This window comes from Musca domestica, unplaced genomic scaffold, assembly GCF_030504385.1.
Source record: "Musca domestica strain aabys unplaced genomic scaffold, Musca_domestica.polishedcontigs.V.1.1 8, whole genome shotgun sequence".
NCBI classification, from domain to species: domain Eukaryota; kingdom Metazoa; phylum Arthropoda; class Insecta; order Diptera; family Muscidae; genus Musca; species Musca domestica.
In genome coordinates this window covers 9,014,714-9,033,790 of record NW_026712409.1, presented here as the reverse complement: position 1 = coordinate 9,033,790, position 19,077 = coordinate 9,014,714, and the positions used below count along the sequence as shown (strand labels likewise).

Below are 19,077 nucleotides of genomic sequence, written 5' to 3'. Positions count from 1 at the left end.
TCAGAAATAGATGTTTAAATCCCTTCCTCTTCTTTTTGTCAAGATCGGTTCAGATTTTAATATCCTCCCATATACATCTTCAACCGATCTCGGCTTAATTGTGCACCAAATGGCCAATATCAGTCCGAATGACCTGAATTTTGGTACATCCAACCGAATTCAGCTTAGAAGCATGTACTTCAAATTTGAAAATTTTTTAAATTTTTTTTTCGAGATCGGTTCAGATTTGGATATAGCTCCCATAAATATCTGTATCCGATTTCAGTTTTTTTGTGCATCAAATGGCTAAATGGAGTAAATTGTGGCACATCCGACCGAATTCAGTCTAGAAGTATGTACTTTAAATTTGGAGAAAATCCGTTCAGATGTAGCTATAGCTCCCATATAAAAGTTGCATCTGATTTGGGGTTTTAAGTCCCTCACATGCTTAATATGCCCTCCACAATTATGATCTTTGTTACCAGATTTCTTATAGAGCTCGGAAATACCTCTGCCAAATTTCATCAAAATCGGTTCAGATTTGGTTATAGCTCCCATACATATCTTCAACCGATTTCAGATTTTTGGTGCACCAAATGGCTAATATCAGTCAAATTGAATGAATTTGTGCACATCTGACCGAATTCAGCTTAGAAGCATGTGCTTCAAATTCGGAGAAAATCGCTTCAGATATAGCTATAGCTCCTATACATATGTTTCAATGGATTTGGGGTTTTAAGTCCCTCACATGCATAATATGCACTCCACAAGAATGATGTTTGGCAGCAGATACAGCCCAGAAATACCTCTGCCAAATTTTATCGTGATCGGTTTAGGTTTGGAAATAGCTCCCATATACATCGTCAACCGATTTCGGCTTAATTGTGTACCAAATGGCCAATATCAACCCAAATTACATGAATTTTGATACATCCAACCGAATTCAGTCTGAAAACAAGTGCTTCAAATTTTGGTAAAAATCGGTTCAGATATAGCTATGGCTGCCATATATATGTTTCATCCGATTTGATTTTAAAGTCCCTCACATGTGTAATATACACTACACAACAATGATGGTTTGATACCGGGCTCGAAAATACCTCTGCCAAATTTTATCGAGATCGGTTCAGATTTTTTTATATCTTCAATATATATCTTCATCCGATTTTAGGGTTATTGCTCTCCATATATGTAATATCAGCCCAAATTAAATAGGTTTTTTCATATTCAACCGAATTTTACCATTTAGCGAAACTTGGTCCTGTATATCTATTGTTCCAATAAATATTTTAAATATAATATTTGCCGAAGTCATATCATGCCTCATGGAGCAATGTTATTTGGCTCAAAGTTTATATATAATACTTCTGGAACAACTCTAGTTGAGTAAAAACGCTTCGACTTTTTCCAGTGGTAATACTTTTTCCAGTAAAAATACCTATCACTAGCAAAAAATTTGGAAAAAATCGACCCGGAACCCCAGATTTTTGACCTGAAAGTCTGGGGTCCAGGGTCCGTTTCCCAAGGAAAAAATAGTTTCCCGGAATCAGGGTAAAGATACCTGCCACTGGAAAAAATTGAAATAATCGAAGAGTTTTTACTAAACGAGAGTGAAGCCAAACCTTTTTGTTACGGGAGCTCTACTGAATACGCACAGTGGTGTAGGATATCATATAGTCAACCCCGCCCGACTTTTAACCTTTCCTTACTGGTTTTTAATTTTAAAAAATAAAATCTAATTAAAAATTCACATTTTAACACCTAATGTCAAATCTTAAAAGTTTTGCTGGAACACACCTATACAAATTTAATTGTTATGCATTTAATATGCCCCTGGCACGCTTAACAATTTGTTGCAATTTCAATTACATGAGAGAGCCGACAAGTTGTTTTTGTGTAAATTACCCACACTGCACAGTGGAGTCCACTGATTTGTTTGTGTGTATGCCAGTACATATGAACTATGGAGAGTCAAACTCTCATGTGGTGAGATAAACGAGAAAGTTCTAATTGTTTCTACGAAAAAAAGAGAACTTGTGTTGCCATGAGACTTATCTTACTCTTTTTTCTATATTCCTTACTATGTTTTTTCTAGACTTGATTTCTATATTTGGGGGACCGGACACACCTACGGGCACTTGAAAAAATCACAGTAAGTGCAGAGGGACTAGTGGCAAAACAACCGGGCCCCTTGTAAACACACCTCTCTAGATTAGCCCCTAAAAACACACAATCGCACACACATACACACACCTCGTTTTAACATTCATTCGACCCCCACATGGAAAGTAATCCCGAAAATAAAACGAGAGTCATTTAGTTTGACAATTGTTATTGCCTTGTCTCAAAACGAAGAGGCACGATGGTCTCGTGTCTCTGCCATACCATGCCTAGCCAAGCGACAGACAGACAGATAAGCTCAGAGAAAACAACACCCGATCACACTTTGTCGGTAGGTAAACCCCCTCCTCGGCTGAGGTCAAGTGTGGAGAGTGTGCAAAAACAGAAAACAACAATATCAGTGAATAACGGCAAACAGGTGTTTGTTATTTGCGGGGAGATTTGATTAAAAACACTGGCAGTCAGTGGTCACCGAGACACTTTCATAGTAGCATTTGAATCGTAACCAAGTGCCAAAGCGGGTTCTTAATCAAGTTTGTGTTTGAAATAGAAAAAAAGTGAAAACAGAACAAAATGCGTCTAGGATCAACTGTGCCCAACTTCAAGTGTGATTCCACCAAGGGTCCCATCCAATTCTACGATTGGCAAGGAGATTCGTAAGTTATTGTTTAGAAATTTTTTTGTTGGGAACTGAGTTTCGAAAAGTGATTTAGTGAATATTTTGAAAATAAAAATTAGCGAGTTTTATTTTTTTAATATGCCGCCCTGCTCCGGAACCTGCGAGAATTTTCTGGTTTTGCAAATGTTTCTCGATATCATGGAGGAAAACTCGATCGAAGGCATTATATTAAAGCTTTTTTCGGGGTTAACCTTCCTTGCGAAGATGTATATGAGGTATATGCAATGGAATTTAAACCGACTGGGGATTCTAAATCCTTTACAACGTTAACTGATTATTAGTCCGAATTTGGAATAGGCAAGTTTGCATGCAGCAGTTTTTATACCCTCCACCATACATAGTATGGAGGGTACATTAAGTTCATCATTCCGTTTGTAACTCATCGAAATAATAATTTTGGACACATCAAAGTATATATATATATTCTTGATCAGCGTCAAATTCTAAGCTCTGTCCGTTCCTCCGTCTCTTGTAATCACGCTAGAGTCAAAACGAATAAAGATAGCAAGCTAAAATTTTTCACAGATAAGTCTTTTGTCTGCAGGCAGGTCAAGTACGAAGATGGGTTATATCGCGTCACGATATAGTATAGCCCCCATACAACGGTGCCCCCGATATTCGGTATTTTGATGATTGTAGCCAAATTTTTCAATGCTATTGTTTGAAAATCCACAAAAGGAGTTATTTCTGAGTTCTATACCTCCTGAATGACTATCTATATCTATAAAAGAGGAAAATGTTTGTATGTTTGTTTGTTTGTTTGTTTGTTTGTTTGTTTGTTTGTTTGTAATTTATGGACTCGAAAACCGCTGAATAGATTTTCCTGAAAATTTCCATATATACTCCAACATCGCCTGAAAGTAACATAGGCTATATACATTTTTGAATTTCCACTTGGAACTGGAGATATAGCATCAGAATCGGAGGTACCTCCCAAAAATTTAGATTTTATATGCACATATCTATTGATTGGTTGAAGATACAGTCTCCAAATTTGGAATACGTAACGGAATTTGGTACAAAAATAAGTTTGCCAAATTATATTGTAATCGGTTCAGATTTGGATATAGATCCTATATATATTTTCGACCGATTTCGTTCATTTGATGCCTCAAACACAATATGAATGTTTGACTCCAATGAAATTTGGAATGTGTGACGGGATTTAATCCAAAAATAAATTTGTCAACTTATATTGAAATCGGTTCAGATTTGGATATAGCTCCCATATATATTTTCGGCCGATTTCAAGCATTTGATGCACCAAACACGACATGTATTTCCAATTGTAATGACATTTAAAATTAGTAACGGAATTGGGAGCCAAAATGAATTTGTCAAATTAAATTGAAATCGGTTCAGATTTGGATATAGCTCCCATATATATTTTCGACCGATTTCATGTATTTGATGCACCAAACACGCTATGTATCTCTAATTTCAATGAAATTTGGAATGTGTAGCGGAAATTAAAACAAATATACATTTGTCAAATTATATTAAAAAAATATGTATGAAATCGGCCGAAATATATATGTTAGCTATATCCAAACATCAACTGATTTCAATATAATTCGATTTTTGCTGGTGCCAGATTTTGTCTCTCTCGCTTTGGGTGCATCAAATATGTGAAATCGGCTGAGTATATATATGGGAGCTATAATCACATCTGAGCGTATTTGAATATAATTTGTCAAATTTATTTTTGTACCAAATTTAGCCACTCATGCCGAACTTCGTTGGAATCGGAAATACGTATCGTGTTTTGTGCATCAAATATGTGAAATCGGCGGAAAATATATATGGGAGCTATATCCAAATCTGAACCGATTTTAATATAATTTGGCTAATTTATTTTCTGATCAAAATCCCGTTACATATTCCAAATTTCTTTGGAATCGAACATACATATCGTGTATGGTGCATAAAATACATGAAATCGGTCGAAAATATATATGGGAGCTATATCCAAATCTGAACCGATTTCAATTTAATTTGACAAATTCATTTTGGCTCCCAATTCCGTTACTTATTTTAAATTTCATTACAATTGGAAATACATATCGTGTTTGGTCCACCAAATACATGAAATCGGCCGAAAATGTATATGGGAGCTATATCCAAATCTGAACCGATTTCAATATAATTTTGGAAATCAATTTTTTAGATAAAATCTATCACACGTTTCAAATTTCATTGAAATTGGGGATATATAGCGTGTTTGGCGCATCAAATGCTTGAAATCGGCCGAAAATGTATATGGGAGCTATATCCAAATCTGAACCGATTTCAATATAATTTGACAAATTTATTTTCGGATTAAATTCCGTCACACATTCCAAATTTCATTGGAATCGAACATTTATATTGTGTTTGAGGCATCAAATGAACGAAATCGGTCGAAAATATATATGGGAGCTATATCCAAATCTGAGCCGATTACAATATAATTTGGCACACTTATTTTTGTTCCAAATTCCGTTACGTATTCCAAATTTGGAGACTGTATCTTCAACCAATCAATAGATATGTGCGTATAAAATCTAAATTTTTGGGAGGTACCTCCGATTTTGATGATATATCTCCAGTTCCAAGTGGAAATTCAAAAATGTATATAGCCTATGTTACTTTCAGGCGATGTTGCAGTATATATGGAAATTTTCAGGAAAATCTATTCAGCGGTTTTCGAGTCTATAAATTACAAACAAACAAACAAACAAACATACAAACATTTTCCTCTTTTATAGATATAGATATATATTCTCGGCCGATTTCACATATTTGACGCACCAATTTCAATTAAATATGAAAGGTGTGGCGGAGTTTGGTGTAAAAGTAATATTTTTAAAATTATATTTAAATCGGATCAGATTGGGATATGGTTTTAATAAGAACCATTGACCCACAACGCCTTAGGTTAACACTAAAAAACAACACAACAATTTATTTGAAATACGCTTATTACGGCGAAGTATGTTGCTATCTCGAATTCACTAATCTCTAAATTTAGACTCATCTATATGATATGTCTACGATATTTGGCTATATTCTTCATCGAAATCCGAATAAAAAAGCCAGAAGTTCGCTTTTTGTGTATTTTGGATATTGCCTGTGTGTTATTTTCAGCGTTTCAGAATGGAAATGTTGGTATTTTTTTCACACAAGGTAGTGGTCCATTCTACCCGCTGCCTAAACCCTAACTACATGCAATATTTCGTGTCCTTTGGTTTCTATTTGCGACCTTATAACAGCTGCAAAATCAGGAACATTTTTAGTTGTGGGTCCATTTCAACCCCTAAATGATCATCTTTAAAAATAATACGCCTAGCTCTTCTGAGCCTAACCCTACCCTTGTGAACATTTTGGTGAAGATCGGACGATAATTGCAATCTGTATATAATAACCCCATATAAGTCAAATTGAAATCGCATGCGATAAAAATTTGAAGAAATAAAAAAATGTCAAAAAAATACTACAAAATCTATAATAACATCATTATTGGCATTTTTATGCGATTTTTTAGATTTTATTCTTTTATGCATTCTGGATTATGAGGGCATTCTGAATTGACAAAATTTGTCAAAATCGATCCAGCCGGTCCATCTCGATTTCACTAATTGCAATAGAAATGCCACTCTACTTAAAAAAATTGCAGTTTCCTGCACGCTTGGTATTTGCTATGAAATAAATAAATCCAAATGACAAACCCTTCGTGTATGCATGTCATGTTACTGCTTTTGTAATGATATTGTTTATTAACGCATTAAATTAATGCAATATTTTTTTTTTTAATTTTTAAATTTGTGTTTCTTTATCCAACATATATTCGTATATAAAATTTTGAATGCATATAAAATCAAAAGGGGTAGCGAAGCGCACCGGGTTCAGCTAGTTGACTATAAATGTCCACGATATCGTATATCTCCCATATAACAGTACCTTCCTACATTCGGTATTTTGGTGATTTTAGGTACATTCTTCAATGGAATTGTCTAAAAATCCATGCTAGAAATTCTTTCTAGGCACTTTACCCCCTGGAAAAGAAATATCTTTATAGGTCCACGAAATCGCATAGCCCACATAAAACGGTACCCCCTCCCCTATATTCAATATTTTGACGATTTTATTTACATTATTAACCGGAATAGTTCAAATTTCGTATTTGGAGTTCGTAATGCAAACTACAGTCTATGACAGAAAATTTTCTGTTCAAGTTGGGATTCGCAATGGGTACTACAGCCTATGACAAAAAATTTCGTATGCAGGCCCACGCCTTCGCATGGCCTCCATATAACGTCCCCTCCCAATATTCGGTATTTTGATGATTTTAGCGACATTTTTCACCGGAGTTGTTTCAAATTTCGTATTTAGAATTCGTAATGGGTACTACAACCTATGACAAAAAATTGCCTATGCAGGCCCACGTCTTCGTATAACCTCCATATAACGGTACCTCCCAATATTCGGTATTTTGATGATTTTAGCTACATTAGAATTGTCTAAAAATCCAAGCTAGAAGTTCTTTCTAAGCGCTTTACCCTCTGGAAAAGAAAAAAATTGCCTATGCAGGCCCCCTCTTCCTATAGCCACCATATAACAGTACCTCCCAATATTCGGTATTTTGATGATTTTAGCGACAATATTCACCGGAGTTGCTTCAAATTTCGTATTTAGAGTTCGTAATGGGAACTACAGTCTATGACTAACAATTTGCAGGTTCAGGTCTTTGTATAGGCCTTATATATCAGTACCTCCCTATATTCGGTATTTTGACGATTTAGGTAAATTAAATCTGAACTGTTCTTCATCAAATTTGGCATAGGTATTTCTGGGCTGTATCTTATATCTGGTACCAAAGATCATTGTTGTGGAGTGCATATTTCGTATGTGAGGGACTTAGAACCCAAATCGGATGACACATATATATATGGGTGCTACAGCTATATCTGAACCGATTTTCACCAAATTTTATGTACTGGTTTCTAGACAAAATTCGGTTGGATGTACCAAAATTCGGGGCATTCGGGTTGATATTGGCCATTTTGTGCACAATAAACCCGAAATCGGTTGAAGATATGTATGGGAGCTATATCTAAATATGAATGGATTCTCACCAATTTCAATGGGGTTCGTCCTTGGGCCAAACAAATAGAGTTTGGAAAATTTCTTCTCAATCGGATCATAAATGCGATTTTGCATTTTGTCACAAGAATACATGGGCAGACGGAACGACTGACATGCATAAATCGACTTAGAAAGTGATTCCATGAAGATCCTAACTATGGGTCTATCTCGTTTCCTTCCAAATGCACAAAGACAGAACTTGATGGAATGCAATGGATAAAAATATCAAAATTTTGCAGAAAGACCAAATAAGGTGTTTCCTAGACATCAGTGGGCCAATGAGGATTTAGAGACTATTTTTTTATATACACCTAATAGAAATACAGATCAGGTATGAGGGGTAAACACAAAACATCAAACAGTTACATAAGTCATTATGGGATACTCAATAGAGGAGGTCATTTCTGACAGAGCAGCAGAAAAAAAAATTAGTTGCACTCATAGAGGTGGTTAACCTGCCAAAACTCTTCAAGTTAAACATACTTTTGAAAAATTATTTCATTGAGTCACATTGGGCCGTATCAAAAGATATATTGCACCCAAAGCCTAAGGGTATTACAAAATATTTTTGATCTGATAAAGAAAAAAATCGATTCGACAGAGATCCTCAAAATTTCATCAGCTTTATGTAATTATTTTTCCTTTCCAATTTTTCCAGAAGATATCTACGTGACATGTTAAAAAAATAGATAATTATTTTTAGATTATATTTCCAACTGATATGAAAGCCACCTATCTCAGCCGGCAAACTTTCAGCTTATATTGATAAAGTTTCACTTTCATTTGACAATTACGGAACATGACTCCATTAGAGATTAACTATTATCTATCGAAGATAACCTTTTCTCGATCAATTACCAATTCAAAACAAAATCGAAAGAAAATTCGAAGAAATACAGTTCTATTGGACATTAAGTGGTCATAAATCAATTAACTACCCCGCTAGCGATTATAAAGTTTATTTATGGCCAAAAAAAGGGTGTTACGAAATTTGATTTATCAAGATAACCGACTTTGGGGGAGGCAAACGGAACGTTAGATTATAAATAAATAAAGAATAAAAATAAAACAAACAAACGTAAGGGGAAAAGAAGATCTGCGAGATTATGGAAGCCACCAATGTATAAATAAATATCTCAAATAAAAAACCAGATGTTGATCATGGGTGGCGTGATGTGAAACTATAATCTTTCACGTTTTTAGGGTAGGTGTAGGGTATGGGTATTATGCCTTTGTGCATTTGTTTTGTGACATGGAGAAGGCGGCGAGATAGACCCGTAGTTACTTTTGAGGATCTTCATGGAATCTCTTTCTGGGTGGCTTTATGCATGTCAGTCCGTCTTTCCGATCGTCCGTCTTTCCACGTATTTTTGTGAACAAAATACAGGTTGCATTTATAATCCGATTGAGATTAAATTGTCCAAACTATATTTATTTGGCCCAAGGACGTTCCCCATTGAAATTTGTGAGAATCGGTTCAGATTTAGATATAGCTCCCATAAATACATATATGTATATTCAACCGAGTTCAGCCTATATCAGTCCAAATGACCTGCAAATGGCCAATATCAGTCCAAATTATCTGAATTTTGGTATTACCGACCGAATTTAGACTAGAAGAAAGTACGTCAAATTTTATGAAAATCGGTTCAGATATAGCTATAGCTACCATATATATGTTTCATCCGATTTGTTATTTAAGGCCCTCACACTCGTAATATGCATTTGACAACAATGATATTTGGTACCAGATATCAGATACATCCCGGAAATACCTCTGCCAAATTCTATCAAGATCGGTTCAGATTTGAATATAGCTCCCATATATATCTTCAACAGATTTCGGGTTTTCTGTGCACCGAATAGCAAATATCAGTCCAAATGACCTGAATTTTGGCACATCCGACGGTATTCAATCCAGAAGCAAGTACATCAAATTTGGAGAAATTCGGTTCAGATATAGCTTTAGCTCCCATATATATGTTTAATTCAATATGGAGTTTTAAGTCCTTCACATTCGTAATATGCACTCCGCAGGAATGATATTTGGTATCAGATACAGCCCAGAAATTTTATCAAGATCGGTTCGGATTTGATATCTTCGACCGATTTCGGGTTAATTGTGCACCGACTGGCCAATATCAATCCAAATGACCTACATTTTTGCACATCCGACCGAATTTAGACTAAAAGCAATTACATCAAATTTGAAAATCGGTTCAGCTATAGCTATAGCTCCCATATATATGTTTTATCCGATTTGTTATTTAAGGCCCTCACATTCGTAATATGCATTTGACAACAATGATATTTGGTACCAGATATCAGATACAGACCTGAAACACATCTGCCACATTTTATCGAGATCGGTTAAGATTTGGATATAGCTCACATGTGTATCTCCAACCGATTTCGGGTTAATTGTGCACCAAATCCAATATCAGTCCAAATGACCTTAATTTTGGCACATCCCACCGAATTCAGCCCAGAGGTAAGCACATCAAATTTGGTTCGGATATAGCTTTAGCTCCCATGTATATGTTTAATCCAATTTTGAGAATTAAGTCCCTCACATTCGTAATATGCACTCCGCAGGGATGATATTTGGTGTCAGATATCAGATACAGCCCAGAAATTTTATCAAGATCGGTTCGGATTTGGATATAGCTCCAATATATGTCTTCAACCGATCATGGGTTAATCGTGCACCAACTGGCCAATATCAATCCAAATGACCTGCATTTTTGCACATCCGACCGAATTTAGACTGGAAGCAAGTACATCAAATTTAGTCAATATCAGCCCAAATGACCTGAATTTTGGCACATTCGACCGAATTCAGTCTAGAAGCAAGTACAACAAATTTAGTCAAAATCGGTTCAGATATAATTCCCATATATATGTTTCATCCGATTTGGGGTTTCATGTCCCTTACATTCGTAATATGCATTCGTCAACAATGATATTTGGCACCAGATATCTTATAGAGCTCGGAAATACCTTTGCCAAATTTTATCGAGATCGGCTACGATTTCGATATAGCTCCCATATATATCCTTAGTCCGATTTCAGGTTTATTGTGCAAATAACGCCTAATACCAGACCAAATGTAGTAAATTTCGGGACGTACGTTTCCATTTGATGGAACTAGGCTCTGATATATATATTTTTTTTAATATAATCCTTCTCGAAGTGACATCATGCATTCTATAGCAATGTTATTTCGTATAAAATATTAAAAAGTCTCCGTCAAATTTGGTGAAAATCGATTCAGAATTGGATATGCCTCCCATATATTAGTTCCCTCTGAAACCAAGTTATAACTGCTCTAAAGCCAAATGTTGATAAGTGATATGATCTGCTTTAAATAAATTATTTTCTTACGGGAGCTCTACTAACTATATATGCATAGTGGTGTAGAATATCATATAGTCGGCCCCACCCGACTTTAGACTTTTCCTTACTGGTTTTTTGTTACCTATTTGTGTTTAGGATATATCTATTTGTGTAGAGGATATATAAAAAATTGTATTTTCTAAAAATATTCAATACTGAAAAAAAATGTTTTGCTAAAAATATTCAAATTCCGATTTGGAAATATATTCAAATTCCAACTTGGAAAAATATTCAAATTCTGACTTTGTGTGAAAACCACATACGTATACATGCTTGAGCGTGTGTGTGCTGCAGATAAGACCTTAGAAATGCCTTTGGAATAAAGACCTATACAAATCTGCTATCTCTGAAAAAAAAAAAAAAAAAAAAAATTTTATAGAAGATGTATTCCGGCAGAGGCAATCTAAGACACAGACCCAACTTATCTACATCAAATATAAAATTTAAATAAACATACATATATTTCAAAAAAACATTCCCATCTTCTGTGCAAGTGTTGATAGTCACGTTCGCTAACTTAATATTCAATTAACAAATAATGTATTGCCATATTAAGTAGCTGATAATCTGTCGTTTAAATTGTTGATTGCTAGAGGAGATAGTTTTTGCGTGTCGCAATGAATTTTCAGCAATAATTTTTTTTTAACAAATTACAGAAAAAGCATAACAATATTATTGTCTTTAGGCATTTATATGGATAATAAGATAAATATTTGTAATTATTTAATTTATATTTTTATTTCATTTTTTTTTAAGAAAATAGAGTTGAAAGGAATAAAATTGTCGAGAATTTGGGTATTAGGTTTGTCTAATTACCTAAAATTTTTAATAGTTTTTTTTTTTTTCAAATTTTTAATGAAAGTCGCCTGTTTGTTGCGTCAAGAGGAGGGACATCAGGTGGAGTGGGTCACCTGAAATTTAATTTATTTGAAGGCTTGTCCCGATAACCATTTCTCTCTTGGAATATAGAAATAGCTCAGATGCCCAAATAAGAAAATTATGATATTGTACATCAGGAAAACTAAAGAAGGAAGGAAAAGAAGGACATGGAAGTTCAATCTACATCTAACCTCGGTTTTATACAACAATGCCTGAGTAGTCATTTCGTAGCTACCGTATAGCCACTAAATACATTTTTGCAAAATATTGGCATATTAGCAAGAATGCTGGCGTAAGGGAACATAATACTACTCATGGTACATTAAGGAGGTAGAACAGCTTCGTAAAACTACAGAAATACAGCCCTGAGGCCATGCCCGCTTCCTATCAAACTGATTCAAAATTATATACAACAAGATGTTTTCATATTTTTTCCTCATTTTTAATATGAGTGCGAACAATTAATGAAATATCTGGATTTTTTTCTCAATAATATGATCCGAAATCGTCAATCTTTCAATTTCACGGCTAAACTCGTTAATAGTTTTTAAGCGCGGGCCGCAATGTACCCGTCTTCTAATCATTGATTTTGTTTTCATTTTTCAAAACAATAAATATACAATGTTGGCAGAAGTCGGGCACACTAAAAAAAATGTAATCAGCTGGTAGCTCTACCTTACATTTTTATTGTACCATGGTACTATTGATCAAGTGTAGACAAGCAATGAGCTCTCTTATAGACTAGCAACATTGTCAATAGTAAGTCGACATACGTAGACATTGGAACTAGTGAGTCAGTAGTCCATGAGGGGTCACATTGGTGACATTGGAAAATGCGAGTTATTAGTCCATTTCATAACTATTTGACTTACAGTGAAGTTAGATATTGGAAATAGTATCAAATTTTAGAATAAGTTTAGATTTGTTCGAATTGGTCACCATTGGCACGAATTATGGCCTTCAAAGAACCAATGAAGCCACACATCACATGCTGTCCGAATGTTGCTCTGCGGTATTTTGGCCCATTCCCGGCGAAGCGCTTGCTTGAGGTGATCGACACTTTGGTATTTTTTAGTGCCAACCTTGCTTTCCAAAATACTCCAGGCACAATAGTCCAACGGATTGGTATCCGGAGATTTTGGGGGCCATTGTGCGCTGGAAATGAAGCAAGGAACCTCATTTTGTTACAATTCTTGGGTGGAGCGGGCTGAGTGCGATGCTGCTGAGCCCTGTAGGAATGTTCAAGGTCTGCGGCCAAAATGTTTGCGTGCCCAAGACTTCAATACACCCTCCAGAATATTTTTGCGATAATATTCAGCATTTATTCTCGACTAATACGAGCGGTTATGGCGGCCCACACCATCACCATGGCCGGCGCTTGAGTTCTGGTGGCCAACCGAGGGTGTATATTTTAAGCTGACCCCTTTGGCAAGTAGAAACGATTATTTTGTTTGTTTACAAACTGCTGGACAACGAATGTTTTCTCATCGGAGAAAACCGAATTCGGCAGTTCACCACTTTCGGCCAAGCGAAGCAACTGTTTAGCTCTTTTGAGTCTATTTTCCTTCCGTTGCGGTGTAAGTTCTTACACTTTTTGGAATTTCAATGGCTTTACGCCGAGCTCATTTTTCAATATTTGCCGAATGGAATATTGCGATATGTTCAGCTCACGAACCATTTTCTGGCCACTGCGATGTGGGTTTCGATCAAGTCGAACCATTTCTTCTAATGTTGTTGTCCGTCCATTTGCTTGACGTCGGGCTACGCTACCAGTATCGAGCTACGGTAACGAGCGATGGTACGAGACACAAAAGATTTATTCACATTTAAATGCTGGAGTGCTCTATCGATAGCCACTTTTGGTTTTCCAGCCAAATATAATGAAATCACACTACCACGCTTGAATTCTGGTAGCTGTGACTGGAATAATTAGCTGTCACTGGAATAATTTTAACAGCTGTCGGACGAGTGGCTTAGAAGTGACAGCAGTTTTAATGTTTATTAAGAAAAGAGTCCAATCTCCCTCTTCGATTGTCAACTCCATTTTTTATTCGGTGATGAGAAAAGAAACCCAACCGAATGATTAGGCTGTTGATTCAATTCTCGATCCGGCTTGAAGGATCAATGTAAATGCGAATAAAATCCAATCTCCCTCTTCGATTGTCAATTCTATTCTGGACCCCGCTTGGAGGATCAATGTTTTTTTAATAATGAGAATAGAAAACCAACCGAATGGTTTGGCTGTAGATTCTATTCTAGTTTTTATTTAAAAAATATGTTTCTTACTACTGAAACTAATCTAACTTAACCTAATCGCAGCCACACAATTATTCTTATCTATTCTAATATTGAATGGAAAACATTGCAGAGCAGCTTGACATTTCATTCAAGTGGTCTTGTACATCTGCTGAACGCATCGATATCTGCGCCTGTGGGTCAAAACCTTGTCGTATGGGTCAGCGCACTAGATCACCGAATTGTTCACATGTGGTATTTTGTGGCAGCTGGGAGATATGTAATTTTAGAATATTTATTGTTTATTCCTAGATTTTCCCAGCGTCTCTACCGCACTCAAAGGTATGTACAAAGTATTTTGTACACTTAAGTTGGCTGCAGTTTTTTCATTTCACCCTGTATATCATATATATTTATATTATATATATATATATATATTAAGGTCCGATACGAAATGGACAATATTGGGCCATACCTTAGGAACCTACTCCATAGAGGGTCAACAGTTTGAATAATCATAACAGAAGTCAAAACATATTTAAATCATCGAACACGGGCTGAGGGTGTTGTGTTTGTTTTTATACCCTCCACCATAGTATGGAGGATATATTAAGTTTGCCATTCCGTTTGTAACACCTCGAAATATACATTTTAGATCCCACAAAGTATATATATTCTTGATCAGCATGAAATTCTATGTCGATTTAGCGATGTCCGTCCCTCTGTGGAAATCACTCTAGCTTCCGAACGAATTGAAGTAGATTGATAAAATTTTACTCAAATGTATATTATGTATTGCAGGACTTTTGGTATAGCCCCCATATAACGGTACCTCCCGATATTCGGTATTTTGATGATTTTAACGACATTATTCACCTGAATTGTTTCAAGTTTGGTATTTGATGTTCGTAATGGATACTACAGCCTATGGCAGAAAATTGTCTGTGCAGGTCCACGTCTTCGCATAGCCCCCATAAAGTACCTCCCGATATTCGGTATTTTGATGATTTTAGCGACATTATTTAACGGAATTGTTTAAAATTTGGTATTTGAAGTTCGTAATGGATACTACAGCCTACGACAGAAAATTGTCTGTCCAGGTACACGTCTTCGTGTAGCCCCAAAAAAAAAACGGTACCCCCCGATATTCGGTATTTTGATGACTTTAGCGACGTTATTTACCGGAATTGTTTCAAATTTCGCATTTTAAGTTCGTAATGGATAGTACAGTCTATGACAGAAAATTGTCTGTGCAGGTCCACGTTTTATAACCCCCATGGTACCTCCCTATATTCGGTATTGTGTTGGCTTTAGCTACATTATTCACCGATTTTTTTTTTCTAAGTTTCGCATTTGAATATTGTAATGGCTTATGACAAAAGTTACCTATGCAGGTCCTCGTCGTCCTATAGACCCTAATATAATGGCCACGTTCGGTATTTTTAAAATTTTAACAGAATTTTTTAATGGAGTTTATTGTTTTTGAGATTTTCGAAATTCATTCCAAATGGTGGAGGATATTAAAAGTTCGGCCAGCTTTTTTACTTGTTTGTGTATAGTGTTTGTAATGTGTAAAGTTCCAATTTTTGTTTCCACCCTGAGGTGAAAACCAGACCCTGAGACCGCTAGCAGACGGACGATCGCTTTTAATGCCGCCTAACAGGGATATGTTACATGTTAACAGAAAAGTTCTGCAAAAGAGATCTATTCGAGAGAGAAATTTTGACAGGTTTTTTTAATGAGAGAAATTTCATATTGTATTCACATGCAGCTCTTCTTCTTCGACAATCAATCAGCTGTTTTCAATTATAGACGCATCGACACAGCTGATGGGACAATGAACTGTCAAACCAATTTTGGATTGGAAAATGTTGAATGAAAAGTTATTTAAATTTGTAAAAATTGTTGAAAAACGGGAATTATAATAACCTCCGAATGACGTCGTATAAGAAAACATATAAAAATCTACTTATATTTGAAAAAAAAAAAAAAAATTAAAATTTTTTGACATATCAATGTTCCCAAGCGTTGATGCATCTACCTGTATTATTCTGCCATGTTATGAAATAAGCAATTTCAGCTGTTTTCAATTATATAGTTATTATTATGATATAAGCAATTTCGTAATACCCGGTTGAACTCTCAGACAATAAATTTTGCATTTTAATGTCTTATTGGATCATATATGCAAATAAATCCAACTAGAACTAATTATTATGCTCTACCCACTACTAAATTTTTTTCAATTTAATTTATTTCGCGTTTTCTTTTTTGTATTCTTTTCATTGAAGAATTTCTGCTTGGATCTTTGAAATGAATACTAATTTCATGGAATATATAAAGCGAAAGGTGTTCTAAGTCAATAAAGTAAACACATTCGGCTTTTTGCGAAATTATTCTAAAAAAAACTTTCAAGTGTTTTCAATGGAAAACATGCGGAGAATTTTAATGGCCCCTAAACTACAATTGATTATATTATTTGCAATTCTAAGCCGGCAAACTATTTAAGATTCAACGCCATTTATTGCGAAAAAAATGGAGGAAAAACAAACAAGTGGCAGGCATTGTAATCTAATCTCGGAACAATGTAGCCCCATTGTGGTTTATCATCCCCCCCCCCCCTCCACACAGACAAGGGGGCATATCTAACATATGAATATGTTTTCTTTTTTGCTCTCATATTTATTAGCTATCACATTACGTTGCTAAAAATAACAATTTCTTCTGTTTTGTTGATTTTTTCCAGTTGGGTTGTCTTGTTCTCTCACCCAGCCGATTTTACACCCGTCTGCACCACGGAATTGGGTCGCATTGCCGTGCATGCCCCCGAATTCAATAAGCGCAACACCAAACTTTTGGCCCACTCTGTTGATCAGCTGAAGTCCCATGTCGATTGGGTTAATGACATTAAATCCTATTGCCTGGATATTCCCGGTGAATTCCCCTACCCCATTTTGGCCGATCCCACTCGCGAATTGGCTGTACAATTTGGCATGTTGGATGAGCAACAACGTCAAGATCCTGAGGTGGGCAAGACCATTCGTGCTTTGTTCATCATCAGTCCCGATCACAAGGTGCGCCTGTCCATGTTCTACCCCATGTCGACTGGTCGCAATGTAGAGTAAGTTGTTAAATTTTCACCTATTTTTTTTTTAAATTATTTTTAATAATATTTTTACCATTTTAGTGAAATCCTCCGCTGCATTGACTCTTTGCAATTGACCGATCGCCTCAAGGTTGTGGCCACCCCTGCCAACTGGACTGTAAGTTGAAATTTTAATTTTATTTGGGAAATTTATTTTCTTAATTCAATTTTTTATTTACCTCTGTTTTTAGCCTGGCACCAAGGTCATGATCATTCCCTCCGTCACCGATGAGGAAGCCCACAAGTTGTTCCCCAAGGGCTTCGATAAGGTCTCCATGCCCTCGGGCGTTAACTATGTTAGAACCACAGAAAATTATTAAATAATTTTTTGTTTTATAAAAATATGTAGATTGTTTTTATTTTTTTTCTCTCACTATCAGTGGTTTGTGTATTTTTTAATAATTATTTTAATAAAATTATAAAGATGTTAATTTAAAAAAAAAACTCTACTTCAACTTGTAAATTTATAAAAAAAAAACTTAAAACTCGATTTAAAGCCAAATCGTTCATCCTCCGAATCCCAAAAATTTGGTGTGCGCCTCTTAGATGGTTAGCCTAAAATTAAATATCGGTAGTAAGAAGAAGAAGAATGTTGCCAACTATTCTGAGAAAAACAGCTGATGCTTAAATTGCAACAAGGGGAGAAATAGAATCAAAAATTAAAGGAAAGGGTCAAAAGAATTTCCTGGAAAATTTTGACAGGAAAATCTGTCCTTTTTGATCTGACCTGCGAGAAGAATGGATGTGTGGCTTCAACCACTGTGAATATTGTAGCTACAATCATTAAAATACCGAATATCTGAAGATACAGTTATATGGGGGTTATGCGAAGACTTAGACCTGCACAGACAATTTTCTGTCTTGGGCTGTAGTTTCCATTACGAACTTCAAATACCGAATTTGAAACAATCCCGGTGAATAATGTCCCTAAAATCATCAAAATACCGAATATCGGGAGGTACCGTTATATGGGGGCTATACGAAGACGTGGACAATGCACGGACAATTTTCTGTCTTAGGCTGTAGTATCCATTACGAACTTCAAATACCGAATTTGAAACAATTCCGGTGAATAATGTCGCTAAAATTTCTTCATTTTTCATTTCGCTTCATCACAATAATTTTAGTCTATCATAAACTCTCTCTGTTCAGTTTTGTCGTTTAATTGAAATTTGAACTAAGCTTTACAATTACATACGTTACGTTGCCTATACGTTACGATTAATCCAATGATAGATGTCCTAATAGCAATTATTCATGCCATTCTTTTCCTAACACTCTTCACTTATTTTTTTTTTTCGTTTCTGACTATTGCTTTGCCCATGACATTTATTTGAACCTGATTCGTATTTATTTTTCTTTAATATTAAGCAAAATTAAACCCAAGCTTTATAAAAAACATAAATTACGTGGGGTGTACGTTTCGTTCATGACTTTATCCAATATTTTATGATGCATTCCTTCTTTCCCTAGCGTCCTTTCTCTTTTCGTTATTACCATCTTTTTGACGCAAATTACA

The 19,077-nt window shown here is 35.5% G+C and overlaps 1 protein-coding gene across 1 annotated transcript; it reads left to right on the top strand.

The window, feature by feature from the left end:
• Window positions 1–2,566: 2,566 nt before the first annotated feature.
• On the top strand, window positions 2,567–18,002 carry LOC101888226 (peroxiredoxin-6). The gene is made up of 4 exons (XM_005174798.4): window positions 2,567–2,756; window positions 17,160–17,534; window positions 17,601–17,676; window positions 17,750–18,002. The coding sequence occupies exons 1-4, from the start codon at window positions 2,674–2,676 to the stop codon at window positions 17,876–17,878; spliced, it is 663 nt and encodes a 220-aa protein (XP_005174855.1). The 5' UTR covers window positions 2,567–2,673; the 3' UTR covers window positions 17,879–18,002.
• Window positions 18,003–19,077: the final 1,075 nt, after the last annotated feature.